The following is a 25732-nucleotide window of genomic DNA, read 5'->3' as shown; positions in this document are numbered from 1 at the left end:
TCGATGGTCCCCATGGGTGGGGCCGGGAGACAGTGTGCTTCTGGCCCCACTCCCGAGGAGACCTCTGCCACCCTGTGCTGCTACCTCTGTATCAAAGGCAGCAGCGTGGGGCCGGAAGCCAGTGCGCTCCTGGCCCCACTTCAGATGCAGCAGCACAGGGCAGTAGACAGGAGCTGGTTTTTAAACTGACTCCCTGAATGAACTTGTTCTGACCTGCCTTCCCTAGTGGAGCAGTTCCTTCCTGCCACCCTGTGCTGCTACTTCTGATACAGAGGCAGAAATGTGGAGTGGCAGGAGTCTAACTGTGAGTGGGGGGAGCACACTGGTTCCTGGCCCCACCCACAGGGACCATCAAATAACCATGTAACCGATTAGAATTGTTGTGGTTATATGATTGCTAAATTAAATGATTTCTAACATTCCTAGTCCTAGGCTACGTCCATTTTTGGCCAAAAATCTGCGGACCGTCCACACCTCAAATGCGCTTTTGCACAAGTAAATCAGCATTAAAACGGCAGAACAGAGGGTTTTTGCCAGTGTAGGTAAACCTCCTTCTATGAGACATAACTCCCTTTTGTGCTACAGCTATTGCGCAAAAAGGCAAATGTGGATGCTCCAGAAGGGTTTCTTGCGTGAGAAACCCCTATGGGAAAAAGCATAGGTGCTCTGATGGCCATTCTGTGAATGGCCATCAGAGCTACTTGCGCAAGAGCATCTATGCAGTGTGGATGCTCTCTTGCGCAAAAGCACATCACTTTGCAATGTGCTTTGAGGTGTGGACGTGCTCTTGTGCAAGAAGTTTTTTGTGCAAAAACTCTTGCACAAAAGGTTTCTTGCGCAAGAAGCCTGCAGTATAGATATAGCCCTAGAGAAGAAAAATGGGGCCAAGCTGTTTAAAGTTTTGATTTCTGTCACTCTGACCCTTCTCCCTCCCTGTCCCACACACAGTTCCCAAGTATTTATAAATCACACAATCAGAGTTTCTATTTCATTGCTTTCTATGCAGAAGAAAACATCCAGGAGCACATCAGAAAAAGAAAATAAATCGTACTGACTAGTGGTCTCTAATGACAGTGAATCTCAGGTGTTGTGGTGTATTGCATTTCTCTCAAAGCCTCCAAGTCTCTCCTTATGATGAAGCAGATCCTTATCAAGTGACTGGGACCAAATCCTTACACTTCTCCCTACCCTATCCCCATAGCAACTTTTGCTCCAGTGCAAGTGTTGGAGCAGCTTTCTGTAGCTTTTACCTTGCTCCCTTCAATTCCAAAGAGGACAGCTACAGAATCAATGTAGTGGCTGGTCTGGGGCTGACTTCATAGATTCTGCAAAGCTGAGGTCCATCGAAAAATTAAATTCAGAGCCCCTGTAGGCACTTCTGGCTTCCTGTGTGCAATGGGTGGGGTGTGAATCTTACTAAATGGAGTGTGGAAAATGGATAGAGTCCCGTATGGATACAAAATTTGTATCTGCAGCCACAAAAATGATCTGTGAATATCTGCATCCACATCCATGGATGCGAATATCTATGGATATAACATGGATATCTGCAGATTTGCAGGGTTCTAGATACAAAATTTGTATTCGCATCTGCAAAAATGAACTGCAGATATCCACATCCATAGATGCAGATACCTGTGGATATAAAGTGGATATCCTTGGATTTGCAGAGCTCTAAAAATGGATGCAAGGCATTTGAAGGACATGTTACTAATGTCTGTCATTGAATGGAATGGGTATATTTCTTTAGGAGAATAGAGCTGATAGCCCTCAAGGGAATTATTTATCTGGGATACCCTCAAGGCACCTGTTGTTATATGTGGTTTGGTAGACAAGCTTGAGCACTGTATAGGGGTCTGTATAGCATTTTGTTCTATCAGCTGGGCTCTTTCCATGCATTCAGTGAATTCCATTATTTCTCCTCAGGTTGCCATGAAGCACCCGTCTGCTGTGACAGCCTGTAACCTCGACCTGGAGAACCTAGTGACTGATTCCAACCGCAGCATTGCTACTTTGGCTATCACCACACTGCTGAAAACTGGCAGTGAGAGCAGCATTGACCGGCTCATGAAGCAGATTTCCTCCTTCATGTCAGAAATCTCAGATGAATTCAAGGTATGGAAGGTGTACCCTGGGGGGATGGTACTGGGCCTTTTTCTTTCTCTGTCTGGGCCAGGTTACACCACTCTTTCACTTCCAGAGCCTGGACTTCAGATCTGCTAGAAACATGAGTGTAGGGGTTGATGGTATTGACTTATCCCAGAAGTACTGTAGGCTCTGTTCTGGAGAGCTCCCTTTAAAATTCAATCTCTATTCAACTGGGCCCCCATCACCAGCCTTCTTCAGGGACTAATTAGTGCAGGGAGATAGAGAGATAGACATCCCCTCTCATCCTTATGGGTATGTCTACACTACAAAGTTAGTTCGAACTAACTTTCATTGGCGCTACACTAGCGCTCCGTTAGTTGGAATTTAATTTGAACTAACGGAGCGCTTAGTTCGAACTAGGTAATCCTCATTCCACGAGGATTAAGCCTAGTTCGAACTTACTAGTTCGAATTAAGGGCTGTGTAGACCCTTAATTCGAACTAGTGGGAGGCTAGCCCTCCCCAGCTTTCCCTGGTGGCCACTCTGGCCAACACAGGGGAAACTCGTATGCCCCCCTCCCGGCCCCGGACCTCTTAAAGGGGCACGGGCTGGCTACGGTGCCCGTGCCAGGTGCAAGCCTGCCAGCACCCACCCAGCAGACCCAGCACCTGGCACGGATCGAGCCACCCACCCGATGCCCCCCAGCCCTCCCCCTCTTCCCGGGACCAGGCTGGCGGCTCATGGGAGCTTGCCCGGGACCGCAAGAGGCGGGCACCCGCCTGGTCTAGTGCGGACATCGTGGACCTCGTCCACGATCTCCGCACTAGGCACAGGAACGTGGCCGTCTAGGGCAGGAGAGCTGCCAGCCTGGCCACCCAGGAGCAGGAGTGCATGAAAATCAAGGGGGTCCACTGAGACCCCCGACCCTGAGCCCTGAGCTTACAATGGCCGTCCTGGGTCAGACCAATGGTCCATCTAGCCCAGTAGCCTGTCTGCCGACAGCGGCCAACCCTAGGGACCCTGGAGGGGATGGACCGAAGACAGTGACCAAGCCATTCGTCTCGTGCCATCCCTCTCCAGCCTTCCACAAACCTTGGGCAGGGACACCACTCCTACCCATTGGCTAATAGCACTTCATGGACCCAACCTCCATGACTTGATCTCACTTCCCTTTAAACTCTGTTCTAGTTCTAGCCTTCACAGCCTCCTGCAGCAAGGAGTTCCACAGGTTGACTCTGTGCTTTGTGAAGAACAACTTTCTGTTACTAGTTTGAAGCCTGTTACCCATTCCTTTCCTTTGGTGTCCTCTAGTCCTTCTTTATGGGAACTAATGAAGAACTTTTCTGTATGCTCCACCCCACTCATGCTTTTAGAGACCTCTATCCTGTCCCCCCTCCGTCTCCTCTTTTCTAAGCTGAGAAGTCCCAGTCTCTTTAGCCTCTCTTCATATGGGACCTGTTCCCAACCCCTGATCATTTTAGTTGCCCTCCCCTCTCCCAGCCTCTCTCTTCCCCTCTCCCACCTCCTTTTCCCAGTCTCCCCCAGTTTTGTTCAATAAAGACAGATTCCATTTTTGAACACAATTGTCCTTTATTTTGTACATCAAGAAAAGGGGCTAGGGAAGGGTAAGTGGAAGGAGGTGAGGGAGGAATGGGGTACACGCCCCCGATGGGGAGGACTGGGCTGGCTCTGCGGGCATTTGGGGTGGAACCTCTCCTGCAGCCCCCCCGATTGCCCCTTCTCTCCAGATGGCAGCCTGCGGCAAGTGCAGCCGGTCTGATGGCCAAGTGCTGTGATGTGCCCAGTGTGGGCACTCAGGGCATTCCAAGCCAGGACTGCTTTGCAAGCGGGGCACCCCTGAGAACTGTCTGTCCGGGGTGGGGGTCGGGACCCTTTAAGCACAGCCCTCGGCTAGCCTGAGACAGCATCTCCACGCTCTAAGTCCTCTGATGCCCTGCCGGCACTGCTTCCGGCCATCCTTAAGCCCAGTTCAGGGTCCACTTAATGTGGACATGCTAGTTCGAATTAGCAAAACTCTAATTCTAACTAGTTTTTTAGTCTAGATCCGTTAGTTCGAATTAGCTTAGTTCGAATTAACTAATTCGAACTAAGTTAGTTTGAATTAACGTTGTAGTGTAGACGTACCCTATGTCTGCTTCTCCACTGCATGCTGCCAGTCTTATAGATGGAGGGAGAACTATGACTTCTCAGTCTAGCATCTTTCACCACGTTAAAATTCGTGTGGAGGAGAGAAAAAGCCAAACTGAAACAAGACAGAATTCTCCTTGTTAAATGTGCTATTTCTAAACCTGTTCAGGTTGTGGTGGTGCAGGCTATCAGTGCCTTGTGTCAGAAGTACCCGCGTAAGCATTCAGTCCTCATGAATTTCCTCTTCACTATGCTCCGGGAAGAGGTAAGAATCCTGGTCAGATAATTTGTATGGTTGTTGTTTATTTCTATTGCAGTAATACCAAGAGGCCCCAGTCAGAATGAAGCCCTGTAGTGCTAAATGCCATATAGCAAATGCTGTGTAGCAGGTGAAAAGCTTACAATCCCAATGTAAGCATGATTAGTAGAAATGGCAAGCTTGATAGGTGACAGGTGACTGCAATGTGACCTCAAAAACTATTTATCAATGTGTTTCCATGATCTGATTTGCATCATGAGTGGGATTCTGCTACTTGGCTTAATTAACTTTCAAAGCAAATCCGTGTAACACAGCGATGGGCAGCTGAGACTACTGAGTGGCCCTCCTTCCTCTCAGTGGGATGCAAGATTGAAATTCAGTGGTGGGCAGCCTGCAGGCCACATGCTATCCATTGAGGTTCCACTTGTGGGTGGCCCTTGCACCTCTCTCTTCCCCATTCCTTGAAGCCTCTTGTGCACTGGGGCACTGAAGCCCCACACTTATTTACTAGGGAGGTTAAGAAGTTTGTAATTTGTTAATCTTGTAGTTGACATAAATTATGTCGACTCCATGATTAATCAATAAGGGTTAGTAGTGAAAACACTCAGGCCCGGATCATGCCAGGCCTAGCACCATCCCCGTTGCAGCTCTGCACTGTTAGGGGACTGGGGAGCCGGTGCACAGGCAGATGGGCTCAGTCACAGGTTGATGCTGGAACCCAGTGCAAGCTGGGACTAAGCCAGCCTGCCTGCGTGCTAGCTCCCCAGTCCTCTATTAACACAGAGCTGCAATGCAGAGTAATGCTGGGACCAGGCATGAGCTGGGAATGAGCCAGCCTGCCCGTGCACTGCCTCCCCAGTCCACTAATAATGCAAAGCTGCAGCAGGAAGCCCAGGACTGAGCCAGCCTGTTGGCCAGCCCATTAAAAAAATATACTTGCAGAGCCAGAGGGGGTGGGATGCAGGTAGCCGATAACGTTAACCAATAAGCGGGATTGTTTAGTCAACTACAATATTACATCCTATTATCTACTTCTCCCGCTCCTGCCCAGCACTTTCCGAGCACCATGAATTGGCTGATTCGTGCTACTCTTGCTCGCTTCCAGAGCTTGAACGCTTCAAATCAGCCAATTCACAGCGCTTTGAAAGTGCTGGGAGGGAGGGGAAGGAGTAAGTGTGGGGCTCCAGTGCGTGAGAGACGTGGGGAAAGAGGGCAGAGAGGGGGTGCTTGGGCCACTGGTTGCCCACCACTGAGAACAGGAGATCAACTGGCAATACACGTCTGCATAATATTGAACACGAGTAAATTACATTCTGTTGTTGCCTATTGTATTTTGACACTAAATTTTAAGCCTTTTTTGTGTCAAAAGTCCATTATCAGATGACCTAAAACTATTTTAGCTCTGCTCCCCCTGCTGTTGCAGTGAGAGATCATATCTGAAGCCATTCTCTGTGTGCCTTCAGATGCAGAATTTTATGAAAGTACTGTTAGAGATTTTCCAAAATCCTTTCTGAGTAATATCCTGTTACACTCAGGACTCCACATATGCCTGCAACCAAGCTGGCATGAACATTGTCAGTTATGACATCATATTCTGCTTATTCAAGCCTCACATTTTGGAACATACAAAATCCTTTTATCTTGTACTTTGAAAACAGAATATTCTGTTTGCACAGATTTTGCATGGGTGGCTGATCTAATTTTGAAATACAGTTTCAGAGTTCAGACCACTCAATTTTATGACTCTTTCATCCACTGTAGCTCCTAATATATTTAGAGCACCCATAATTGTACATATAAATTAGAAGAGGACATCACTCTGTTTACTGTTCTGTTGTACAGAATGAACATGAGTAAATTACTTTTGAAGGTAATCTTATGTGTATTCAGTAGCCAGTTGCAGGGTACACCAGGGGAGATACCAGTCTTTCATCTTCCTACCCTACTGCACTGCATTTTGTTGGCCCTGCAGCGATTGATTTGATACCTAATGTACTTCTTTTGTGATCCAAACTTGGATATCTGATGTGGGAGGATGATTTGTTTTCCCCCCAATATGGTTATGTAGTGATTCAACCAGCAGAGTGGCTCAAAATGGACCCTTTCTTAAAAGAGATGTAAACTCTTCAGGCTGGTGGCTGCAGTCCTTTTTTAAGGCTTGCTTTTTTTATTGGTGTGTTTGTGATTGTTCTCTGGAGTGAGCTGCACAGAGACCGTGAATATTAGCAGCTCTTAAGTAAGCATAGAAGTAAGTAAGCATAGAAGTAACTTCAAAGTCCCGTTGAAAAACTAAGAGCTTTGGTGTGCCTCCGATCTCTATAATGTTTATAAGAGCTGGATCCAGCATGGTTCTGTCAGTGCAATTTTTTTGAGGTGCAGTACACATCTGGAAATAGTTGGAAACATTCCAGTGCGCTGAACAGACCTGACAAAGTGGGGCAATGTTGCTACATAGTTCTTTTCAAACACAAGTTAAAAGTCAGCAGTCATGAATATCTCTTTCAAAACTAAATCCCTCCCTGATTAACATTCCCAATGAAAACTTCTGGTCTCCTTTGAATTTTCTCACTGGCCTTTGCTGTGTAGGGCGGTTTTGAGTACAAGCGAGCTATCGTGGACTGCATCATCAGCATCATTGAGGAAAACTCTGAGAGCAAAGAGACTGGCCTGTCTCACCTGTGCGAGTTCATTGAGGACTGTGAGTTCACTGTCCTGGCCACTCGTATTCTCCACCTGCTGGGGCAGGAAGGACCCAAGACCAATAACCCTTCAAAATATATTCGCTTCATCTACAACAGGGTTGTCTTGGAACATGAGGAGGTCCGGGCAGGTAAGGTGCAGGCCTGGAAAAATACATGTTGAGTACATTTCTGTGACTAACATCAAGTAAAGAGGCTAATCCGCTTGTTTTTTTTACCTTCTGTGGACTGTGATTTGGTGCTCAGCTTAGTCCCTCATAACTCTTTATCCATAGTAAGAAGACTCCAGAATCTCTTGGTAGGAATGCTGGTCTCCATGGAGAAGAATACACGAGGGCAGGCTTTAATGTTTTAAGGCCATGTCTTCACTTCCCAGAAGATCGATGCTGCAGCAGTTGATCTTCTGGAATTCAATTTAGCAGGTCTAATAAAGACTCACTAAACCAAATGCTATGGGTGCCCCATCAACACCAGAATTCCTATTCCTCTCAAGGAATAAGGGAAATCAATGGGAGCATTTCTCCTGTTGATCTCCTGCTGTGAGGACAGCACCAAAGCTCAAGTATATCGACTCCAGCTACGTTTTTTATGAAGCTGGAATTGTGTACCTTAAACCGACCTTCCCCTGTAGTGTGGACCTGGCCTTAGAAGAGGAAGGTGTAGGAAGATTTACCAGCACTTTGCTGCACTATGCCTGGCTCTGTCTTATATATATGTATTTTAGAGATTGTGTCTGTCTGTGAGTCTGTTTGTTCAAGAACTACTAAATGGTAAGAGCTAAGACCACCAAATTTGGTATACAGCTTCCTCTTATCCTAACGTAACGCAAGGTCAGGTTTCGGTTGTGTTAGGAAAACAGGAAGTGCCTGGAATTCATTTGTTTCTCATAACATGGAAAGGGAGGGGGCTGACTGAAGGAGAGCTATATTCAGAGTGACCACTGGAAGCACTGAGCATGAGGGACAGATACTGCAGAGTGACCAATGGGGCAGCTGCACCAGGAAGGGATTGGCCAGCTGGAGACAGGGCTCGATGTCTTGCTTGCCATCAGCCCAGGCCACCCTGTCCCAAACTCACCTCCTCCCCTTCCTTCCCCCCCTCCTTGGCTGCAGTATGGAGGGGAAGCCCCGCCCCTCCATGGAGCACTGCCAGGCAGCACAGCCCTGCCCCCGCCTCCCTCCATTGCAAGATCCACAGTCCGTCCGTCCCCAGCACCGCTGGCATGCCTATCATGGCTGCGCCCGGCCCACCTGCGCAAACCCTCCCTTCTCCACCCTCCAACTCCCTCCTCTGCTCTAGGCTGGGCTGGGGAAATACTGGTAGGATCTCTGAGCAACTTTCCCCCCCACCCCACCCTTCCTTGTCCTGGGCCAGGCCCAAGCAATGCTAGTTAAGTCATCTATATAATAATGGCCACAGTGGGTGAGGCCATTGGCCATCTAGCCTGATGTCCTGTCTTCAGAGGCAGTGAACAGAACAAGTGATCCATCCCAGTGCCAGCGTCTAGTAGTAAGGGGTTTAGAGACATCCAAAGCATGGGGTTGTTTCCCTGAGCATTGTGGCTAATAGCCATTGATAGACCTCTCCTCCTTGAATTTACCTAATTCTGTTTTTAATCCTGTTTATACTTTCGGCCTATACAACATCCCCTGGGAACATATTGTTTTTGCATTGTGTGAAGTAGGGATTTAAGCAAGTAGTCGACTACTTGACTACTCACATTCCCTCCCCGCTTGCTGCTTCTGTAACAGCAAGGAGGTGGAGCAGACTTAAAAGGTGCTGCCTGCTGCCCCCCACCCCTGCACGTTGCTGCCTCTATGAGAGGCAGCAGCGGAGTGGGGGGGCAAAGCAGTCGCTGCCTGCCACAGTCCTGGGTCATCTGTGGAGCAGCCCCTGTTCATGGATGTCCCAGCTCCCTGCTGAGACCCCCTGGGAACAGAGGCTGTGGGACACAGCACGAGCTGGGACTGAGCAAGCCTGGCTCAGTCCCAGCTTGTGCTGGGTCTTGGACCTACCCCTGCTGTGGCTCTGCAATTTAAATGTAGTAAGAATTAGGTGGGCAGGGCAAGGTAGTTTACAGCATTTAAACAGCAGAGCCTCAGTGGGAGTAGCTCCTGGACCCAGCATGAGCTGGGACTGAGCGCCTTCCCTTATCGACTAATTGTGTAGTTGATAATTCACAATTAGTGAAATACGCACTTCTTAACATCCGTAGTGTGAAGTACTTCCTTATGTGCACTCAACCTGCTGCATATTAATTTCATTGGGTAACTACTGGTTCTTGTGTTCAGTGAAGGGGTAAATAACACTCCCTATTCACTTTTTCACACCGTCTATGATTTTATAGATCTCTTTCATATCCCCTGATATCTCTTTTGCAAGTTGAACAGTCTTAGTCTTTTTTATCTCTCCTCATATAATCATTTTTGTTGCTCTTCTCTAAACTTTTTCCAGTTCTAATATTTATTTTTGGAAATGGGGAGAACAGAACTGCACGCAGTCAGTGTTCCAGGTGTGGGCACAGTATAGTTTTCTGTAGTAGCGTTGTGATTGTTTCTCTCTTACAAGCCATTAGAAAAAGGGTAGATAATAACATTAGCTTTTTGGCACACTGAGCAGATGTTTTCAGAGAACTATCCATGATGACGCCAAGATCTTTCCTGAGAGAGCTAATTTAGAGCCCATAATTTTGTTATGTATAGTTGGTATGATTTCCATTGTGCATTACTTTGCATTTGTCAGCATTGAATTTCATCTGCCATTTTGTTGCTCTCACTCAGTTTTGTGATATCTGTTTGTAACTCTTTGCAGTCTTCTTTGGACTCAACTATCCTGAGTAATATTGATTTGTCTGATTGTTTGGCAGGATTCCTTTTTCTGATTAACTAAAAACAATTGGTTTTTTTTTTTTTTGCTGTTCAGTTTGTCTTTGTCTCTAAAACAGTTACATTAAAGTAAATACATAAAACAGAGGGAACTTCCAGTTGCTTTCTGTGCCAGCTGATCCTGTTTTCCTTGCTATTGCTACAGGTGCAGTAAGTGCTCTGGCTAAATTTGGAGCCCAGAATGAGGATGTGTTACCCAGCATCTTAGTGTTATTGAAAAGGTGAGCTACATATCAGAATATGTCCCAGCAAACATTTCAGAGATTCTTTTTAAGAATTTTAAATGTTTGGACAAACCTGGGATTTTCCTGACATGCGGGAGTGCCTGACCCAGTAGAGAGAACATAATGACACCTCTGGACTTGCACAGTATTTTGGGTGCAGCGTCCTAGAGGGTATATTATTGGGTATATAGAACACTGCCTCCCCTGATAGATTTGAATATTGGTGTCGCATTCAATGCCACAACTTTAATGATAGAAATGAAATGTGATTTGTCCTTTTCATATGTGTTCATTTTTTTAAATTGTATCCTTTGGTATATATGGTTGTGATTCTTTTCTTCCACTATTTGATCTGAGGAAGTGGGTCTGGCCCACGAAAGCTCATCATCTAATAAACCATCTTGTTAGTCTTTAAAGTGCTACATACTACTAGCATGACTCTGTAATGCATATTTTCAGTTTCTTTAGGCCACCAAGGTAGATCAGTCATCTGCATACATTCACAGTGCTCACAGCTGGGTTTTGTCTTGCCTTCAGATGTGTGATGGATGATGATAATGAAGTGAGAGACAGAGCCACATTCTACCTAAACGTCTTAGAGCAGAAACAGAAAGCTCTCAACGCTGGCTACATCCTGAATGGTAACTGGATGCTTTTCAGAATAAAGCTGCATTTATTACCCAAGGTCACTAGGGAACAGGCTGGTTCCAGGGAGCTTGAACATCCTTCAGGCTGTCATAAATCCATTAATTGGCCTATAATTGCATGAAGGGTAAGGTCACGTAAAGACATTTGGTAGGTTACCTCTTGATGTGAAGGACACATGCATTTCAGTCATCTTTTCCAAATCTGCTCATACCTGTGCTGTAGGGCGGCTGACTTCTCAGGTTGTAGGACAGTGATGACTGTGCATGAGAGACTCGCGTTCAGACCCTGAGGAATGTAGTTACAGTAAAACTCCAATAGTCCGGCATCCAGTGGCCCGGCACTCCCGATAGTCTGGCACTAACTGGAACCCGGAAGTGCTCTGGCCAACCGGACAATTGGAGCTGCTCCGCACGGCTTCCCCAAGTCTGCTGCTGCTGCTGCTGAAACTGACCAGCTGTGGACTTGGGGAAGCATTGCAGAGCAGCCGGGGTGCTGCCCGGTTGGTCCCGCAGTGCCGTCCCTCACCCCCCTGCTCGGCGCCCGGCAGCACCCGAGCTGCTTTGCTCCGCGCCGCTTCCCTAAGTCCGCTGCAGCCGCTACTGAAACTGACAAGCAGCGGTCTTGGGGAAGCTGCACAGCAGAGCAGCTGGCGTGCTGCCTGGTGCCGAGCGGGGGGGTGAGGGGTGGCGCTGCGGGACCAACTGGGGTAGCATCCCAGCTGCTCTGCCCGCCGCTTCCCCAAGTTGCCGCTGCCGCTTACAGCCCCAGCTGGCCTGTCGGCGGCGGCTGCGCAGGGCTTCCTCCATCTGCCTGCAAAATGGCGGAGGGTTCACCCCACGCCGTGCCGTTCCCCGCTGGACCCCTCACCTCCCACAGACCCATCACAACCCCCCTGCCAGAGTACCTCCTGATACTCCAGCATATCCGATAATCCAGCACCCCCTGGGTCCCAAAGGTGCCGGATTATCGGAAGTCTACTGTACAATTAAACTGTCAAATGCATTCCAGATGTTTGCAGTTACAGGTGTGCTCTGGGGGTGATACTCATTTGCATAAATGTCCTCAAAGTATTTTCAGAAATGCAGGTCTGGATTCAGTGTGTCCAGTGTAAGAACACTTGGCACCTATGTATTTTACTGCACTAGCCAATAAAGAAGAGCAGAGGTGGAGATTTAGTTGGAATCTTAGCTAACCGAGTTTATGTTTGCCGTGACTTCAGTGATCTCTCCCTTCTTTCCTCAGGCTTGACAATATCCATCCCTGGTCTGGAGAGGGCACTGCAGCAGTATACCCTGGAACCTTCTGAGAAACCCTTTGACCTGAAATCTGTTCCTTTGGCAACTGCTCCCATCTCAGAACAAAGAACAGGTACCCATGGAATAACCGGTGGCACACTTCTCCAGTATTAAAGCTGTTTGTGTGCAACATCCCCTCAGGGGATGGATTAGATGAGATCCCATGGACGTCTTTATCTCCAGCTTATGTGATGCCATATAAGATCCATCTTGTTTGAATTTTGGGGTGTTTATTTTCTGTAAAATCCATGCTAGTAAATTCAGTTGCTCCCAGATTAGGATTTTATTGTAATCCTCCTGCTAATAATAATAATCACACATAATCCTCACTGAAGCTGCTGTTTTTCCCGGGCTATTTTGGAAGTGAATCTGAGGATTTTGAGTACAATAGGATGCATTGCTTGGGGTGAGAGTAAGGAAGTCTGTAGCAAGACAAAACATGGGCTTCCTTCGTATTCTAAAGGAGTCCTTATCAGTATGTCTGATGCCTGTGAGCTAGTGATCTTCTCAGTTAATTTCTCTTTCCTGTTTTTCTTCTGCCCCTCCAGAAAGTATTCCTATCACTGTGGTCAAACAGCCAGAGAAAGTGGCAGCGACAAGACAAGAAATATTCCAAGGTAAGCAGAATGTATGGCAGCTTTCATTAACCCTGTGTAAGGAGAAGAGATGTGGCTGTAGTGGTCATGTGATTTGTTGGGTCTGCCTAAATCTTATAGCTTTTCACCATCTGAGGTCGATCCTCATGGAAGGGAAGTAGACCATTGTACTTCAAGCCAACTTCTGACTAGTGGAGTTATAATTAGGGGCTTGTCTCCTCAAGACAGATTACAAGCATCCTCAGTAGTTTTTCTAGCATATCTACTGAACAGTGTTCCCTCTAAGATTTTCCAACCATGAGCAGAGTGAGTTTTGGCTTGTGCACCAATATTGAGGTCATGTACGCTGGTTTGGATGTGTGCCAGCGTAACACCCAGTTTATTACTACACACTTGAACAGAACCCCTCCCCCCCACCTGCCATGCAGCATGTCCTGTTCCCGGTCACCAGAGCAGATACCCCTCCCGCCATGTGGCAGGTCCCATTCCCAGCCCAGCTGCCAGAACAGGTCCCGGCTCCCCCTGCCATGTAGCAGCCCTGGCCACTGGAACAGGTCTCCCTGCCATGTGGCTATGGCAGGTCCTGGTCCCCCGCCCCAGCGGCTCCATCACCATGCCATCTCAGCTGGTCCCGCCTACTGGAGCAGCCGCCTGCTGTGCGAATTCTGCTGCTCGCTCTCCAGAGGAGGTGAGTGGGGGAAGAATTTTTTGTGTGCGTTCTTGCAGGCATCTTAAAATCATAGAATACCAGAACTGGAAGGGACCTCATGAGATCATAAAGTCCAGTCCCCTGGCCTCATGGCAGGACCAAGCACGGTCTGTATCATCCCTGATAGTTGTCTGTCTTACCTGCTCTTAAATATCTCCAGTGATGGAGATTTCACAGCCTCCCTAGGCAATTTATTCCAGTGTTTAACCACCCTGATAGGAAGTTTTTCCTAATGTCCAACCTAAACCTCCCTTGCTGCAGTTTAAGCCCATTGCCTCTTGTCCTGTCATTAGAGGCCAAGGAGAACAATTGCCCCCCCACACACACACTTCCTGTGACAGCCTTGTAGATACCTGAAAACTGCTATCATGTCCCCTCTCAGTCTTCTCTTTTCCAAACTAAACAAATCCAATTTCTTCAGCCTTGCCTCATAGCTCCAGTTTTCTAGACATTTAATAATTTTTGTTGCTCTTCTCTGGACCTCCTAATTTCTCCACATCTTTCTTGAAATGTGGTACCCAGAACTAGATACAATAGTTCTAGCCTCCATTTGAGGCCTAATCAGCACGGAGTAGAGCAGAAGAACGACTTCTTGTGTCTTGCTCACAACACTACTGTTAATGCATCCCAGAATCATGTTTGCTTTTTTTGCAACAGTGTCACACTGTTGACTCATATTTAGCTTGTGATCCACTATGACCCCTAGATCCCATTCTGCAGTACTCCTTCCTAGACAGTCACTTCCCATTCTGTATGTGTGAAATGGATTGTTACTTCCTAAGTGGAGCACTTTGCATTTATCCTTATTAAACTTCATCCTATTTAACGGGAACTATGCTGCTGAAGTGCTTGGTATTAGCCATTGATAGGCTATGGGCGTGGATACACCATTAGACTTAACCAAAATGGCAATTCCTATGTTCCTCATCTGGAGGTAATTCCAAACTTGAAGGGCCAGCAATGCTGCTTCTGACTTTTGAATATGACCTGCAACTTGGCACCTGTGAGTTTTGAAAAACAAAACCTGTTTATTTCTGTTAACTGTGTTTTAGAGCAACTGGCAGCTATCCCAGAGTTCAGAGGGCTGGGCCCACTCTTCAAGTCCTCTCCAGAGCCTGTGGCTCTTACAGAATCAGAGACTGAGTATGTGATCCGTTGCACCAAGCATATGTTTGCCAACCACATGGTGTTCCAGGTGCGTAGGCTGCTGCTACAGGATTGTAAAAATAATCTAATTGTTAAATGCCCACTGGGTTGTTTCTTCCCAGTGATGTGTTTTGTTTAGTTCACAATGTGCAAAAGAGGTGTATGGTTTTGAGAGAGCTTCTCCCACTAGTCTAGGCCCAAGTAATTTGAATTTAACCTCAACATGTGTGCATAATGTACATCTAAAGCATGTACACAATTACTAGATGATGCTGTTCTCATTCATACTATGTATGTGGGTGAGGGAGGGCTACTCTGTTTATGGGGTAGGAAGAAAAGGTACCTCAACCAGAAGCCTCAGAGTCAGTGTAAGGGTTGTCCTTAGGATTGATGGGGCCCTACGCAGTACTATTAGACTAGTGTCCCTATGCTCAATGACAGTGGGGACGGGGAGGGGGAATGGGAGTGGAGGGAATGATGATTTTTTTAGAGGTGTGATTTTATAATCTTCAGCAACACATTAATGAAATAGCCAACAGGACCTTAGTTTAAAATTTGTTTAAAAGCTAACACAGTAAATTCAGAAATTAACAGTATATACCTTTGGTTGGCCTGTTAAATGGCTTCATTACCACTTGAATGGCTCTTTCATAGTTTTGGTATCTGCTAATAGGTCTGGCAGGCCTTCTCACTTTTAAGTTAACTAGATCCTCTCTGGAGGAATCAGAACCAGAGAACAGGGATAGAAAGAGGCAGGTGGGTGGACACTGAGACCCAGTGGTGTCCCAAATGTTCAGGTGCCTACCCTGTGTAAGGGTCAGGATGACACTGGTCAGGGTCAAGAAAGGATGGAGCTTCCTTAATTCGTCAGAGTAAAAAGGTTACGATAGATTCAATAGAAGGACAGGCCAAGAGGAGAGAGTATTTTTCATCTGTTTATACTTATTTAAACCATGAAATTTATTTTTACACACACACACCCCTGCATCTGAGACTCCAACTGGTGCAAGGCATGAGGAGTTTTGCAGCTAGTTTATAAAGAGTATGAATATTTAATGCTTACATAACTCTTTTTACAAAAGCTCTCAAAACTCTTTACAGAGACACACATGCATTATCTTCATCCATTTTATATCTAGATCAAGCTAACCTTCCCTATAGTGAAGATTGTGGAATACTTTCCCAGGGAAGTGGTGGAAAGCTGTCTTTCTGGAAACTGCACTGTACAAAGCACTAAGACTGCACTAAAAGAGATGGATTACATGTGACCTAATAACTCTCTTCTATCTCTGAGTCCTCTCTGAGCCACAAGGCCATTGCGCCTTACTTGTTTTAAATGTATTTTCTTATTAAATGTTTACAGAGGTGTCTTCATCCAATGGAGTTTTTAACTTCTTAGCTGAAAAAGTAGAAATGCCAGCTTCTCTGTGGTACATGTCTCACACTTAATCTTTGATCACACAACTCAACATCCAGCAGAACAGAGTTTAGGATTTAGGTAGCAGATACTGCAAAATGGGGTCGGCCTTAAAAATTCATACTGCTCTGCCTGAAACACTATCTACTATTATGTCTATCATTATTGGCTTCAAGCTGTTGCTTCCCTTTTCTTCCTGGTGTAGTTTGATTGTACAAATACACTGAATGATCAGATCCTGGAGAATGTCACAGTACAGATGGAGCCGACAGAGGGGTATGAGGTCATTGGCTATATACCTGCCAAAAGCTTACTGTATAATCAGCCTGGTATCTGCTACACATTGGTAGCGCTGCCTGAAGAGGACCCCACAGCAGGTAAGCAGCTTGTTCTCGTAGATTCTCCTTCCCCTCAGATAACCCATATTGTATGTCTCATACCCTCTGCCCATTTCTAAGCCATTTGCTGTCATTGGCAAGTGAACACACCACCCAACGGTACTGAGTACAGGTTTTCTTCACTACTCTGTGCAGTATAGCCTCTAAAGGCTCCTCTCCTGAAGAATTCTTCCTGCATCTTCTCCTAGGTTAATTTGCTCCAAAGCATTTCAGAATGAGGCTGTGCATAGCCCTTTGCCTCCCTTCTTCTCAGACACTAGGAAGACTGCTTGGCATGAATGTAACAATTAATGTGATGCTGGTTACTGACAAGGTCTGAGGTGGCAGCTGAAATTGGAGGATCCCACACTAACAGAACCTAAATACCTTTCTTGTCTAACCTGACCTCTTAATAGTAAGAGAGAGGTGGCTTTGTTAGTCTGTAACTAAAAAAAACTTAAACAACAATAATGAAGAAGTGGATTGTGCCCTCGAAAGCTCATGATACTATTTATATATTTGTGTTAGTCTCTAAGGTGCCACAGGACCATTGTTGTTTTTTAAGTTCTCTTAGTAGTAGTTGTCTTTCCCCTGCAGCATAGACTTGGGACGCCCATTGCACTGGACATGCCTTTACTACTACCCTTAATAGATGTTATAACTGAAAGATAAACGAGGTCAGGCAATTTGTAAAGAGAGGACGGATGGTCTGGGGGTGTGAGCACTATCCTGGGACTCAGACTGAGGTTTAGTTCCCTGCTCTCCCACAGACTTCTAATGTGACTTTAGAAAATCACCTAGTTTCCCTTTGCTTCAGTTCTCCATGCATTAAATGGGGATAATAATACTGCTGTACCTCCCAGGGCTGTTATGAGAGGTTTGCAGTGCACTCAGGCACTATGGTAATAGGGGGCACGTAAGTCCCTACAGTAGGTAAATAGAACTTGCAGTGCCTACTAGAATGCATACAGCTGAGTCTCCAGCTCATGTATGCCCTTACCAGTCAGAAGGTAAAGTGGTCTCTACACTTCAGTCTTGTTTGGTTTTCTCTATAGTAACACAACTGATGACTGTTATACCTCTTCTTTTGTTCACTGGGTAGTTTCTGTTCCATCTGGGATGGTTCATCACTGCCTGTCTTAATTTGTAAGGAAGTATTAATCAGCTGCTGTGTTGCACTGCAGAGGCAACAGTATTTCAGTGGTAGGTGAAGTGACTCCTAGATAATATCTTGAGTATCTCATGGGGCAGTGAGGCTTATTTAATGAAGATTCCTAAAGTTTTTTGAAATCCTCCTATGAAGAATAATATAACTTAATCTGAGGGTCTCCATGTTTTACAAACAACTCTCACAGCCCACTGTATCTATAATCCTTTACTAATCTAAATATGTAGAATGTGAACATTTCATATTTGGAAGACTGAAGCACAGAGCCGGGGAAGTGACTTACCCAATTTCATACAGCAACTCAGTGGCCGAACTGAGAATAGAACACGGGGCTCTTCCAGTCCCCTATTTCAAATGCTGTACTGTGCTCCCGCCTATGGAGAGAAATGTATGTCATGTGGTAACATGAGTCTTTCCTTTGCCTCCTCCTTCTCCAGTGGCCTGTACATTCAGCTGCATGATGAAATTCACCGTTAAGGATTGTGACCCAAACACTGGTGAAACAGAGGATGAGGGCTATGAGGATGAGTATGTGGTAAGGAACTGATAATTGGACTTTCAGTAGGTCCAGGGGCTTTTGTTTCCCTTATATTTTCTGTGCACCAATAGCCTGTTCCTCTGAAATGTAATCTGTCCACAGAAGCTTTGGGCACTGTCTGTGAAGAAGGGTGTGAGGTTCCTCCCGGGGAGACAGAAGTTCTTTGGCATGAGTTTCCCTAGTTTCTGCAGCTGTTTTTCTGATTGTTGGGGCCAAGACACAAATTTACTGAAACTCTGAGCTTCAAAGTTGTAAAATCTAAGCATGGACAAGTGGTTTACTCTGCCTAACCTGAAGTATCCTCTTGTAGATACTCTTCATGCACATAGCAGGCTACCCCTCACCTTTAGCTTTACGAAGGCTGTGATGTCTCCCTCAGATTGGGTTGCCCTAGGTTAGCATGCTGTGTCATATATCAGGAATGAAGGCACTGAAAAACCAGCATGGTTCCTACCACATGTTGGCCAGCATAGATAGCCTTCCTGTGAACTAGAACTCTCTGTGGAAGGGTAAATAAAGCTCCTTCTGTTCTTGAACACTGCTTTTGATTTTAAAAATAACGTGTCAGTGCTTAAAACAGGACAGTGGCTCTACCAACACTGTAGCTGCTTTAATGAATAAAGGATACTGGTTTTTTGGTCAGCTCCTCCACTGAATGAGTTTCATTTCATAGACCAGAGCCTGACTCTAGTACCAGGAAAATTCCATTGCTGGTCCTTGAACCTGTAGGAAAACCTCTTGGCGGTGAGACAAGGGCTGTATTAGTGTTACTTGTAAATGTTTCTATCTGAGCCAATAATATCCAATCAGAGCTTTTGAGCACAAAACTTATCTTCGTGCTGAGATCTTTCTTGCTTACTGGGAGGGAAAAGTTACCCTGAGCTTAGCCAAAAGCTTTGATCACTTCACACAGGGTGGCTTTGTTTGCCTTTTGGAATAGAAGATATGATGTGTCTGACCGTAACCTGTTCTGTTGGCTCCTGTATTTCCCTGCCCCTTCTTCACCAGACACTGCTGAATATGAAATTGCAGAAACTACTTGGCTGTATATCAGCATGAGCTGGAGCTGGAGCTGTGCCCAAGTAGAGAGAATAGAGATGTTTTTCCAAAGGACATTACATAACTAGACCCTCCTCTGTGCCAGATTACAAGAGACAGACATCCCTCTCCTTTGCGGCATTTGAGCAATTTTAAATAATAACCATAGTCCATCCATTAATGAAACTAGAATTATCAGATTTTGATTATACTTGCAGAGGGGTGTTACCAAAAGTATATGCACTGGAGAGAGAGGCTTCTCCAGTGAAGCAAGTTCTACCTCCAATAGATGTAGCACAACAACAGCTCAGTTGATCTAACATGCGGTAGTGGATGGTATCTGATATGATACTTCCGGAGAAAATCTCAAGTGCAGGCATGTACCCTTCTCCATTATGGACTCTGACGTTAGTCCTTCTCAGACCTGGGTTCTCTCTGTACATTAGTGATCTCAGGAATGATGAGCTGGGGAACAGAATACAGAGAAGTTTCTCAGTATTCCAGAAATGTAAATCCTACAAGCCCCTGCCTCTATTTTTATTTTAAAATTTATTTTTGTGTTGTCCCTTCTTTTGGATCTTTCTCAGACATTTTGATCTTTGGCGGGTTGAAAGCTATGTTTTGAATGGGAAATCCTGTAAGAAAATCCTGGGTATGGAAGAGTTGATGGCTCTTCCAACTTCAGTAGCCCATCAAAACATATTGTACGGGTTGAACCTCTCTAGTCCAGCACTGTCGGGACTTGACCAGTGCCAAGCCATAGTATTTGCCAAACCACGGGAGGTTAATATTGTCTCACAGCATTACCAACACTTCCACTGCTTACTGGACTCTTAGAAGACAGGGGTAAATTAGAGCTAAATAACAGTGCAGAACACTGAGAGCTGTAAACAAACTTCATGGGACTGTGCAAATCTTGGCCACACCCAGGATAAGTGGACATCCGGCTAACTAAAATCATGCCAGACCATGGATGTTGCCAAACCAAAGAGTGCTGGATTAGAGAGGTTTAACCTTTACCAAAATACCATTGCTCAAGTAAATCAAAAGGGTAGAAGAAGCTAATTCTGAGAAATCCATGATGACACATAAATGTCACCATTTTTACTAGATTATAATGAGCCCTGTCTATAGATTTAGCCTGACAAGAACAGTCTTATTTATGTGAAACTTCCTTTCCCTATCAGCTTGAAGACATTGAGGTAACAGTAGCTGATCACATCCAGAGAGTTCTGAAGCCAAACTTTGGGGCAGCCTGGGATGAGGTTGGTGATGAGTTTGAAAAGGAAGAGACCTTCACTTTATCCACCATTAAAACATTGGAAGGTAAGGAAGTCTCTGACCCCCACAGAACTCCTAGCATTTTCCTGCATGCAAGAGGCAGAGTTCTGAACTCTGGCCTTTTAGAGTATGTCAGCACTGCAACAGGGAGATGTGATTCCCTGCACAGGTTGACAGACTTGCAGTAGTTCAGCTCATCTTAACACGCTAAAACTAGCAAAGTGGGTTCTGCAGCACTGCTGGTGGCTTGGGCTAGCCACCTAAGACCAGGCCCACATGCTCCGCTGGGTCTGAGCTTTGGAGGCTAGTCCAACCCATGGCCACTACTGCAGCATCCATACTGCTATTTTTTTGTGCTTTAGCTAGAGCCGAGCTAGCAAAAGTCTAGCTGCCCATGCAGAGAATGACACCTCCTAGCTGCATAGTAGACATACCCCTAGAGCTGTGGCTCCCTTTGCTCTATTGAATGCTCTTTTGGGCCTCAGTTGTACACCTTGAAATTGAAGTCACAGTTCATGTCTAAGGTCCAATACAGACCACTTTCTGAGTAAGACTGTAATGGTCCAAATTCATCTCCAGTGCAGATTCACATAATTGGATTTAGCCCATTGTGCACAGTGTTAGCCTTTCATGAGAGAAAGCTGCTTTTAATTTTAAAAGAAACCATGTTGGTTTGGTCATTGCTGTGGTGATGGAAACACATCCCAAATTCTGAATATCAGTGTTTGGGAACTGGGAAGGCCGTATGGTGAGGAAGGAAGAGAGCACCTCTCACTGGCCTTGAGCAACACCCTTTTCAGGAAGTTGGAACATGGTTCAGCCTTAACTCTAGCTGTCCTTGCACAGGAGAGGTAGTCTGTGCCTTACAGCCCAAAAGTAGGAAGGAAGAATAAATGATAGAGGTAATATGAAGCTGGGGAGAGGAATCCTGAAAATGACTCCTCCTCTTCTCCTCACACTCAGTTTATTTATGTTAAATATTCTATCTAGGCCTCTTCCAAAACCCATTGAAGTCTGTTGGGTGACAGCTTCTGGGGATATTTTTATATTGGGCCCTCGTCATGTGATTTTGTGTTGCTCCCTTTAATGGCCACTGTCTGATGGGGATTAGTCCTTAGTTTGTTGCCTCTTGTCTCTTCTCTTTGGCTATCTCTGTGCTTACTTTCATGTCATTTCATGCTTAGAATACCTTCCCTGAGCTGATACTCAAAGCCACAACCCTCATTTATTTTAAATCCCCCTGAAGACCTAAGTCTCATGGGAGGCCTGAAATAAATTCATTGTCTCCTCCTTCATTTTGTCAATTTTTATTTCAAGTTATGCCACTGCTGTGCACTAGCCTTGCTGAATTGTTGTGCAGTCATTTTATGCTGTCCATGTCCTCTTTCCTGCTTACCTTTATGTGAGCCATGCACCCACCCCACTGAGTTGGTCCCTGTATGAACACCTGTGGAAGCATTGTCTCTGACCTGGAGAACTACTTTGTCAGCCCATTGGGGCAGACCAAATGTCTTCTTTGTGTTGGGAGGGCTTTACTATAACACTGGATCCTAATTAAATAATTACGTTAAATAAACCTATTAAACTGACCCTCTGATTTCTTTTAACAGAGGCAGTCAGTAATATTGTGAAGTTTCTGGGGATGCAGCCATGCGAGCGATCAGATAAAGTGCCAGACAACAAAAACTCACACACGTTATTCTTAGCAGGTAAGCTGTTGGGATTCTCTGTCGGGATCTGTGCCCCCCACCTTATGTGACACTCTTGACAGCTCTGAGGATACACAGGGATTTGCCTGCTTTGAGACTCAACAGTAGTGCTCAGGATGCTAGCCCAACTAGTACATAGCCTATCTATTGCTCATTTGCCAGAGCCTTGTGTAATATTAATTAGCCCAGGAGTAAGCAAATAGTGGCTCACAGGCTGGATCTGGTTCCCAAGGGTTAGCATGCTGGCCTGGCCCTGGGCACATGGCGCGGCGCTTGCGGGGAGCGTCGGCCCCGGGCGCACGGCACTTGCAGGGGGGGGGGGAGCGCCGGCCCCGGGCATGTGGCGCTTGCGGGGGGGAGGAAGCGCTGGCCCCGGGTGCGCGGCGCTTGCTGGGGGGGGGAGGAAGCACCGGGCGCGCGGCGCTTGCGGGGGGGAGGGGGTGAGGCCCCGGGCGCGCGGCGCTTGCGGGGGGGAGGAAGCGCTGGCCCCGGGCGCGCGGCGCTTGCGGGGGGGAGGAAGCGCTGGCCCCAGGCGCGCAGCGCTTGCGGGGGGGGAGGGAGCAGCGGCCCCGGGTGCGCGGCTTTGGGGGGGCCCCGGGCGCATGGCTATGGGGGGGGCCCCCGGCCCCGGGCATGTGGCTATGGGGGGAGGGGCCACCCCTGGGCGCGCAAGTGTCCCCACCCCCCGGAGCCCGGCGGGCGAACGGCCACGTCCCCTGGCGCCCGACAACCTCAAAATGTTGGGGACCACTGGTCTAGATGGTGCATGATTGCAGGACTCTTGAGTGCAAAAGACTGGGCTTGATGATCTCTTGAGGTCCCTTCCACTCCTGATTCTATACAAGATGAAAGGAGGGCTGGAGCAACAAACTGAACATAATCCTAGATGTTAAATTAAGATACACACTGGGTGAGCAACTGACGGTGATATCAGAAATGTCTATATCTGCCCATCTGAGCCTAACTTTTGGGCTACGTCTAGACTACATGGCTCCGTTGACAGAGCCATGTAAAATAGTTTATTCGGCATAGTCAAAGAAGCGGGGATTTAAGTAATCCCCAATTCATTAAAATAAACATGGCCGCCGCGCTGTGCCAACGATCAGCTGATCTGGCACAGCGCGGCAGTCTAGACGTGGCGCGGTTGACAAAGGAAGCCTTTGTCGACCGCTCCGGTAAACCTCGTTTCATGAGGCACAGCGCGGCAGCCATTTTTATTTTAATGAAGCGGGGATTATTTAAATCCCGGCTTCTTTGACCGTGCCGAATAAACTATTTTACATGGCTCCGTCGATGGAGCCATGTAGTCTAGACGTAGCCATACATTTAATTTGTTTCAATGGGGTTTTGAAAGATTTATACTACTGGCTAACTCATCTAGCTATCTTAATGTGCTACTGTGAGTTTAGAACTACCCAGATGTATTGTGGACTTTTTGGACTGTGTTCAGCTGATACTTTTTGGAGAGTGGACTGTGTTCCAGCCACATGAGTGTCCTTAGAAGTTGATGGATGAACTAATGGCATTCAAGCACCTTATTCTCTTCCTCCTTTGCTGTTCCAGGTGTGTTTCGGGGTGGCCATGACATCTTGGTACGTTCTCGTCTTGTCCTGACAGATACTGTAACAATGCAGGTCGCCGCCCGGAGTGGAGAAGAGCTTCCTGTGGATGTAATCATGGCCTCTGTTGGCTAATCATGACCTTTTTGAGACTGCACTCTGACACAAGGCCCATCCATAAAGGGAAAATGTTCTTGGTTTTCTGCTCCCCTCTGTTCTGGACATTGAATTGGAATCACATTCACTACAGCAGCTTTTTATCATTAGTAAAACTAGGACAGTTATTTTGGGTTTTTCTAAATAAAAATTGTGGAGTTTAAGGTCTGATAGGAAGTTTGAGGAAGTATCTAGTTTCACTTAAATCTACAAACTTATCTAAAGAATCAGTCCATTTAATACTAAGTTGCTGGATTCTGCAGCACGAGGGAGAGAAGGGGAGAGTCCTTAGTTTCCAATTAAGCCTTTTTTAACAATCCCTATCATAATAGTGTATCAAAAAGACCCTTAAAAACACAACATAGTAAATAAAAGAATAAAATTCCCTCTCCAGCAGGCTACAAAACTTGACTGCCTTCCTCCACCATCTTGATGATAAATGAGAGGCTGATCTTCTCCCAGAGTACTTACCCCTCAAAACAGTAGGTTGGGAATGTGTGCTTGCAATTGTATTAAGTTAAAAATGGGAAATAAGTGCCTAGCTCTCAGCTTTGCACAACCATGTCAGATGGAAATAGTATCCATAAAGTGCAAATCAGTTGAACACACTGTATATTTGGTTTGGCTGTTAACATTTGCGTAGTTATCAGTGACTGCTGTCTCTGCCATTCTTAGATGCAACACTGAAGGCCTACTGTGTAAGTGGTGGACGATTATGTGATTTTGGTGTGGTGACGTATCCTGGGAAAAGTGACCAATTAGATTTTTTAGTATGTAAGAAGCAATATGGTGAAGTGTAACAGTGTGTGGTGTCAACCAGAGCTAGTGTCAGACAAGGGAAATCCAGGAGAGAGGTCTGCTTTTTGCACCTGTAATTCATCTTTGTTCTCTGCCTGTATTTTTTATGCAAAATGTCACCATATAATGTAACATTAAATGATCCTGATGGAATTTACATAATTATTGGCCTAAAGGTGTAGCCAAAGGCATAGCAACAACTTACTTCTGCAACATTGTCAAGGCATATGCAACTGGTGGGGAAATTGTCATAGACAGTGCCAGTCTTGCATGCTTTATAGAAAAAGTGTAGGGATTATATCGGGCAGCAACAGCGTTTGTCTTTGCCCTTTCTGTTCACTTCTTCTGTGTTGTCCAAACCACTAGCCATGTGTGGCTGTTTGGCCTGTTGAGTGTGGTGAGTTTGCTTTACTGTAAATTTACTTGCGCAAGAACGCGTGTGCAGTGTAGACATAACCAAGGAATCCCTCCCTCCCTACTCCTGCTTTTTGATATAAGCCTCCCACTTCAGTTTTATTTCTGTTTTAAAGCAAACTCTGTCTCTGCTGGTCCTGAGGCTTTGGTCACTATAGGACAACACATTCACCACATGTGAAATCCCTGGTGCTAGCCTGAAGCTTCTGCAGCAGTCTGTCAGCTAGAAGAAAACTCTGTGTTTCTTCTTACCTGAGAGGTACCATTTCCCCTTTTGCTGCATCAGCAGCACCAGTAGGGGAATTGCAGCAAAACACAAAGCTGAGTGGGCAGCAGACCGCAAGTCCTACGGGCCCAGACCCTGACCGCGAAGGGAGGGTTTGGGAAGGTCTTTCCCGGAGATGTGTAGTTGACAGAATGGCCGGGAGACAGGCACGCCCGTCCCACCAGCTCGGACTGGGCCCGGCACGCCGATGCGGTTGATGACACAGTCGCGCCATCCAGGCCTGACTGTGGGTTTACACGGTGCGTTGCACCAAGGGACGGCAGAGCGCCACTGAGAGTGCGTCCGGGCTGTACC

The 25732-nt window shown here is 46.3% G+C and overlaps 1 protein-coding gene across 2 annotated transcripts in view; it reads left to right on the top strand.

The window, feature by feature from the left end:
* COPG1 (coat protein complex I subunit gamma 1) overlaps positions 1-24900 on the top strand; it is a 46677-nt gene extending 21777 nt beyond the window's left edge. For both annotated transcript variants that reach the window (XM_006130882.4, XM_075938826.1), the window contains exons 12-24: positions 1927-2115; positions 4406-4501; positions 7082-7325; positions 10225-10300; positions 10841-10944; positions 12194-12319; positions 12795-12863; positions 14604-14746; positions 16320-16491; positions 18097-18194; positions 20423-20561; positions 22127-22225; positions 23789-24900. In XM_006130882.4, the coding sequence (XP_006130944.2) occupies positions 1927-2115; positions 4406-4501; positions 7082-7325; positions 10225-10300; positions 10841-10944; positions 12194-12319; positions 12795-12863; positions 14604-14746; positions 16320-16491; positions 18097-18194; positions 20423-20561; positions 22127-22225; positions 23789-23919 (1686 nt within the window). In that variant the 3' untranslated portion in view covers positions 23920-24900. The remainder of the gene's footprint in view (positions 1-1926; positions 2116-4405; positions 4502-7081; positions 7326-10224; positions 10301-10840; positions 10945-12193; positions 12320-12794; positions 12864-14603; positions 14747-16319; positions 16492-18096; positions 18195-20422; positions 20562-22126; positions 22226-23788) is intronic.
* Positions 24901-25732: the final 832 nt, after the last annotated feature.

This window comes from Pelodiscus sinensis, chromosome 11 (assembly GCF_049634645.1).
Source record: "Pelodiscus sinensis isolate JC-2024 chromosome 11, ASM4963464v1, whole genome shotgun sequence".
Classification (NCBI taxonomy): Eukaryota; Metazoa; Chordata; order Testudines; family Trionychidae; genus Pelodiscus; species Pelodiscus sinensis.
The sequence above is the reverse complement of the archived record's forward strand: the minus strand, read 5'-3'. Positions and strand labels throughout refer to the sequence as shown.